Source organism: Pogoniulus pusillus, chromosome 25 (assembly GCF_015220805.1).
Source record: "Pogoniulus pusillus isolate bPogPus1 chromosome 25, bPogPus1.pri, whole genome shotgun sequence".
Taxonomy (NCBI): domain Eukaryota; kingdom Metazoa; phylum Chordata; class Aves; order Piciformes; family Lybiidae; genus Pogoniulus; species Pogoniulus pusillus.
In genome coordinates, this window is record NC_087288.1 from 11749657 (window position 1) to 11756839 (window position 7183).

Sequence of the window (7183 nt, forward strand, 5' to 3'; positions counted from 1 at the left end):
ATGTAAGAATGTGAGACGTACTGAAGCATGCTCTATTTTGCACAGCAGTTACTAAAAACATCTGCAAATTTTCTTCCCATCGGCCTTATACCCCAACAGCATATAGTAAAAGTAGCTTCCACGTGTAGCAAAATAAAGAAAAACAGCACTACAACCCAGTGCCTTTAAGTTCTTGAAATACTTTGCCATTAATCTAATCTCAATTTATTTTCTTCAGTCATTAATGCCAGAAAACAGCAAAGACAAGGAGAGGAAAAAAATACGCAGATGTCATTTAAAGAGAGCAGCAATACTATCTACAATTCAACAACTGCTTCTCCAAATCAACACTGATGCATTATGAACATCTTCTAGGGTCTCATCCACACAATAGGAGTCACAAGGCTACTATTGAAAATCAGCAGTTAATCCAAAGAAATGGGAGAGTAATCTAAGAATATGAAGACATATGTCCTTCCTTTCTCTACCTCTGAAATTGTTGCTCTGGAACTAATTTTACAACTAATTGCAAAGATTAGAAATGTCTCAACCTGAATATTTTCTCTGCTCCAGGTGTGTGGTGTCTTATTGGCCAATAGCTTCAAGTCTTGGACTGCAAGCCTCTTCACAGCCTTCCTCGGATCATTCTGCAAGTACTGCAACAGAAGTTGGATCTGCAACAAAGTAAAACCTTTTTTAGAAAAGAGAAGGTACTAGAAGGAAGTCCTTTCAGAAGTACTGGTGAGGAAACTGAGCATACTGACCTAAAACTAAACTGCCTTATCTGCTTGCTAGATGGAAAAGAAAGGTTGCTAGTTAGGCTGTGATGCCATGCTAAACTAGAACAATCCCACAGCTGATTTATACCATACTGCCCTCTTTGTTCATACTCCCTTCTCTACAACACCTTGCATACCTGAGAAGACTCAAGACCTATTTCAGCACTCACAGAAATACCATAAAACACCCCTGAAAAGAACAGGAAATATCTTACTCTGGGTATTTGATGCTTATTCAGGCATCTGCATGATCTGCATTCAACTGGTAACACCACAGGCATACCTTGTATGTCTTGGAAATTGCCACAAACAACTTCAAAAACCTCAACTCAATGAAAATAACCCTTCTTCTCTGCCCCCCACCTTGAAACATTTATCTCAAATTAAGTGACACTTAACCGCATGTCCTTTCTTGTGTTCATTTCCTGCAAATTCAGAGATGGAATAGCCATCACATGGGAAAGGAAGGCCATGCCATCATGGTTTGGCTCTCCATCCCTACCCTGGACTCATTACTTACAAGCAGCATTGCCTTTTGTGTTGCAGAAACAGCTTAAATTACAATGCTTACTACCATTAAAAACCCCACACAACGTTGTTTTGGTTGGCTTAGGTTCAGTACTATCAAAAAGCACCCTCTCAAACAGAGCAATCAGCCACACTAAAAGGGGAGTTTCAGACAAATCAATGCTATTAGTCTAACAGTAACAGACACCAGCCTTTCATAGCTCTACAGCATTGAAAAAAAGCAAACAGATTTTCAGGACTACTTTACAAGGATTAGTTAGATGAACCTCAAATGTCACTATCTTCAGACCTACTATAGAAATCAAAACTACAAAGCACATTCTCAGAACAAAAAAGCATTGTGTTTTACCATCACTGCTTGCCCACAACTTGGCTTATAGCACCAAATTATGTCAATGTATTAAAACTCCTCATATTTCTTCAAGAAATACCATTTCAAATGCACTTTATGCTACTGAAGGTACTCATTTGGTTCCACAAAAGGGAGGAATGAGGCACACCCATAATCCAAGAGAACATACAGCAGCAACAAGTGAAGCCTGGGTTCTATAGGTAAGATGAAATGTTTTTTACCAAAAGTCAGGGTGTTTGCTTTTCTAAATATTGATTATCCTAAGTCATTTTCAATTGCAGCTGATTTGAAAAAAGTCAGATTATAAGCTGTAAAGGAAGAGGATGATCAGAGGGCTGAAGCACTTCTCCTATGAGGACAGACTGAAAGAGTTGGGGCTGTTCTGTCTGGAGAAGAGGCTGTGAGGTGACCTTCTTGTGACCTCTTCCAGTATCTGAAGGAGGACTACAAAATTGTTGGGGAGGGATTTTTTCAGCTATCAAGTAGTGACAGGACGTGGGGGAATGGAGTGAAGCTGAAGATGGATAGGTTCAGACCGGATGCAAGGAGGAAGTTCTTCACTATAAGAGTGGTGAGAGCCTGGAATGGGTTGCCCAGGGAGGTGGTTGGGGCCCCATCCTGGAAGTGTTTAAGGCCAGGCTGGATGAGGCTCTGGACAGTCTGATCTAGGGTAGAGTGTCCCTGCCCATGGCAGGGGGAGTTGGAACTAGATGATCATTGTGGTCCCTTCCAACCCTGACTGATTCTATGATTCTAAATACCCCAGCATATCCATCTGCTAGAATGTGAGGCTTTTAAATGTAGTTTGTACTTTAAGTTAAAAGAATGAATTAGGAAGAATTACCTGCTTAGGAATGTCAACCAAAGAAGAAGCAGCAAGCAGAGTGAAGGTGTGCAGAGTAACAATGACCATCTTGGTAGAAGGATATGATGTTACCAGCTGCTGAAGCAGCTGCCGGGAGCTGGAGGCCAGGCTAGCATCATGATGCATGTGCTGCAGAATAGGGATCAACTTCAATTTTAAGTCCACAGGTGTGGCAAGACCTGCAACAAGAGAAACACAAGCAGCCTGTTAGTCCTTTTGTACTGGCTTTTGAACACGGTACGCCTGTGTTGCTGTTACTGCTGAATGCAGGTTGTGCAGACACCAGCATTAGCTCATCTTACTCACTCATCTACTAGTTAGCAGCATAATGAGAGCAGTGCCAAGCACTTTCATGGTTCTTTGAGAAGGCTGCTCCTTGCTTCACTGCAGGTAACACACACTGATGGTCTATGTAAGTTTATTCAGTCTTTATCAAAAATGTTTTGAGAACTTAGATTTTTAAGAGGACACAAGAGACAGACATTACATGACTGGTTAGCTAGTATAAAAACTGGAATCATTTGAGGACAGGGGCAACAGCATTCTGCTATCTGGTATTCATATAAAAAAAAGCTCAGCTAAATTAACGCTTTTCTTTTTATCATTCAATATACATATGTACCTTGGATCATCTCACTGATCTTATTACATATTCCAGCAGCAAAATCCCTGTAGGAAAAAAAAAAGTAGTGGGTGAAATGAAAAATAAAGAATTTTTCAAAAAGACAACTGAACTATCAAACACCTCACAAGAGTGCTTGATGAGACCTAGAATCAACCAGGTTGGAAGAGACCTTCAAGATCACCCAGTCCAACCTAGCACCCAGCCCTAGCCAGTCAACTAGACCATGGCACTAAGTGCCTGATACAGTCTCCTCTTGAACACCTCCAAGGACAGTGACTTCTCCACCACCACCTCCCTGGGCAGCCCATTCCAATGCCAATCACTCTCTCTGGCAACAACTTCTACCATCCAGCCTAGACCTCCCCTGGCACAACTTGGGACTGTGTCCCCTTGTTCTGCTGCTGGTTGCCTGGCAGAAGAGACCAACCCCACCTGGCTACAGCCTCCTTTCAGGTAGTTGTAGACTAACCTAAGATGTTTTAGAACCTCTGCAAAAATATGTTGAAGGGACAAGCAGCACTACCATTTGTTCTCTAATGTTTCTGCATAACACTCCTCAATTAAAGCTTCTATTCCACTCTGTATGCCTGTATTGTTGAGCTTTGCATTTAGGATAACAACAACAAATCTGTTAAACTTGCCCACAGGATTTCTTTACAATACTGTAATTGTACATAATGAAATGTTTTACTATAAATGACATAACACTACAGAGGGAAAGATTAAGGTTTGTGAATGCTAGTGTCATGGAGTTTCCACTTTTTGTAATATGAGAAACTGAAAAACACCCATACAACTACATCTCACTTGGACTGTGCAGAAAAGTTGGCAGCAGCAAATATAGCAGCTTCAACTTCCACATTATCATGAGAATCCAAACTCTGACGAATACTGTGATGTGCATTCTTCCTTTCTGGAATAATAGATGCCATGCTGCCCAACATCCTATAGAAATAAATCACAGCAAAATCAGGAAGAACAGTGATTGTGAGCAAGATGAAACCAAACAGAAATGTAAAAGGTCTAGACTGTTATCTTGTGTTCTATATGAATTTGTGCTCTTTCACATCTATTACAGAAACAAACTCACAGTAGAAGTAGATAAGTAATTAAGCAGTAACAAATTTTGTGGCATGTATTACATCAGTAAACCACAGAAACATAGAATTGTTTTGGTTGGAAGGAATAGCTTTCACTAGAAAGCTCATCCAACCTGGCCTTGAACACCTCTAGCAAAGAGGCATCCATAACCTCTCTGGGCAACCTGTTCCAATGTCTCACCACCTGTACTGTAAATAATATTTTCCTAATATCTAGTTCAAATCTGCCCTCCTCAACCTTCAATCCATTCCCTCTTTTTTCTATAGCAACAAGCCCTGCAAAAAAGTCAGGAACTGATGAGAGACTAAGAAGCAGTCAACCTTAGGAGAAGGATAAAACAGGTACAGGTGTAACAAGGTTCACACAGATAAGTTTTAGGTACAAGTTAACAGAAATTACTTCAACGTGCAAAGAAACATTTTCTTCTTGGTCTTAGTCTAAATATACCATAGGCAACATATGACATGTTGCATACTGCAGCTGTCTGGATTACACACACAAGAAGTACATTTTTCCTCTTGAATACACAGAATTGCAACGCCACAAATTGTTTTGCCCAGAGCCACCAGGAAAATTCTCATCATCATAAATGATTAATAAGCTTGTTCTTCTGATCACTGATCCTTACAGCCCACCCTCTTTAAAGAGAGATGTCTGTGCTTTTAACGCTATAAGCAATACACAGACACATCTCTTACACTTTACAGTAAGATTTAATTCATGGTAGCTGCAGATTTTGTTATTCCAGAGTGGAAGGCTGATAATTAGCTAGAGATCTGAATTTAGTTAGGTCAGTTTATGTAATACATACCGAAGTGTAATAGCCCGAGCAACTGGATCATTACTGTGAATTACTGAGAAAACTCTTTTGACAAACTCATCCACGTTCAGGATCTTCTCCAAGTGCTTCTCACTCTGCTGCGTAACTTTTAGTACACACAGCCTCAGGAAGTTGTTTCTAGTAGAAGACACACATAGAATCAACCAGGTTGGAAGAGACCTCAAAGACCATACAGTCCAACCTAGCACCCAGCCCTATCCAGTCAACTAGACCATGGCACTAAGTGCCCCATCCAGTCTCCTCTTGAACACCTCCAAGGACAGCGAATCCTCGACCACCACCAGCCTGGGCAGCCCATTCCAATGCCAATCACTCTCTCTGCCAACAACTTCCTCCTAACATCCAGCCTAAACTTCCTCTGGCACAACTTCAAACTGTGTCCCCTTCTTCTGTTGCTGGTTGCCTGGCAGAAGAGACCAACTCCACCTGGCTACAGCCTCCCTTCAGGTAGTTATAGACAGCAATGAGGTCTGCCCTGAGCCTCCTCTTCTGCAGGCTGCACACTCCCAGCTCCCTCAGCCTCTCCTCACCGGGATGTGCTCCAGGCCCCTCAACAGCTTTGGCGCCCTCCTGTGGACACCTTCCAGTACTTCAACATCTCTCTTGAATTGAGGAGTCCAGTATTGGACACAGCACTCAAGGTGTGGCCTGACCAGTGAGGAGTACAGGGGCAGAATAACCTCCCTTGTCTTACTGGCCACACTCTTCCTGATCCAGGCCAGGATGCCATTGGCTCTCCTGGCCACACTGCTGGCTCATGTTCAGCTACTCTCTACCATCACCCCCTCGCTGCTCTCCAGCCACTCTGGCCTCAGCCTGTAGCATTGCTTGGGGTCGTTGTGGTTATTCTATAATAAAATGTCAAGTACTTTAACCACATAATTATTTTAAGACACTTCAGAGCACAAATTACAATTTAAGTAGAGCAATATAGCTTCAAAAAACCCCACAAAACAAAAGCATTTAAAAAAATTATTACAGGTGGTGTCAAATTTAGGCCTAATTCCAGGAGAATGAACCTGCTGACACCAGTGAGGAGTGTAAGCAAATGACTGCTAGACAAACATGCCCAGGGCTAAGACAGAAAAGTCTAATTGCCACTGCCAGGTGAGTGAATGTTCTGGTGCTGACAGTGAAGATTCCACAACAGCAACAAATAACTTCACAAAAAGTAGCTCCAATTCTATCAAATAAAGCATTTAGACATCAGACACCTAGAAAAGCTTTTTTGTATTTATTGTCTCTAGGTGGAATTTGCATATATGATCAGTCACCTATAGGTTATTCATTTAAACATCCCTAAGGAGCAGAACTTGCACCACTGAGCTTAAATCAATCAGCAGGTGAGTACTCAGAACAGATGGAAAGAAGCTGTGTCATTGATCACCTATAGCCAGTTAAGCCCACCAAAGATGTGGAAAGCAAACTTCAATAAAGCAGAACTTGTCCTCTACAGAGAACAATACCACAATGGTTTTATCAGGCAAGCAGAAAACCTCCCCGATCACCCAGGCTCCAGTGCAAGAGCACTCCAAGGTGCAACACACCACTACGGAACAGATATTTGACTAAAAATAAATGAACTCATGCTTCTGCTTACCCCACTCTGAAAACATCAGCCAGCTTCAGGAAAGCTGAATTAATGAGAATAGGGAAAGGATATTTCTGGAAGAGCCTGGGAAAACGAACGACGGCTTCGCACTGCTCCCCGAGCTTGCCAGATCTGAGGCCTAAACGAGACAACGGCAATTGCTGCAGATACGATGCTCCTTCACAACTAGGCCCCTCCTCTGATTCCCACCCCGGCCAAGCTCTTAGCCGCTAAGGACCAAAGGACTAGACAGGACCGACTCCTGAAGCGCGGCGGTGAGCAGAGCCGGTTCCAATGCCAGCCCCAGCCTCACTCCCCGGGTCGACGGCAATCCTGAACCCGCCTAGCCTCACCTTTGTCCAGCTCCATCAGGGCGGAGTTGGCATCCAACTCTTGCTCGCCGTAGCCCGCATCAGCCAGAAAAGACTTGGTGCTGCCAGCCATACCGAGCCCCTCACGACCGCCTCAGCCCCACCACCAGACTCAGCCCGCGGCGCCACGCATGCGCAGTCACGGCCCCGC

At 43.1% G+C, this 7183-nt stretch overlaps 1 protein-coding gene across 11 annotated transcripts in view; it reads right to left on the reverse strand.

The window, feature by feature from the left end:
- The window catches only part of INTS7 (integrator complex subunit 7), a 48316-nt gene extending 41173 nt beyond the window's left edge, over positions 1–7143 (reverse strand). For all 11 annotated transcript variants that reach the window (XR_010307052.1, XR_010307054.1, XR_010307051.1 and 8 more), the window contains exons 1-7: positions 7015–7143; positions 6671–6800; positions 5041–5187; positions 3936–4073; positions 3126–3172; positions 2483–2682; positions 531–653 (exon numbers count right to left, since the gene is read on the reverse strand). Coding sequence is in view for 6 of the 11 variants with exons in the window: in XM_064164464.1 (XP_064020534.1) it covers positions 531–653; positions 2483–2682; positions 3126–3172; positions 3936–4073; positions 5041–5187; positions 6671–6800; positions 7015–7105 (876 nt within the window). In the remaining 5 variants the exon portion in view is untranslated. The remainder of the gene's footprint in view (positions 1–530; positions 654–2482; positions 2683–3125; positions 3173–3935; positions 4074–5040; positions 5188–6670; positions 6801–7014) is intronic.
- Positions 7144–7183: the final 40 nt, after the last annotated feature.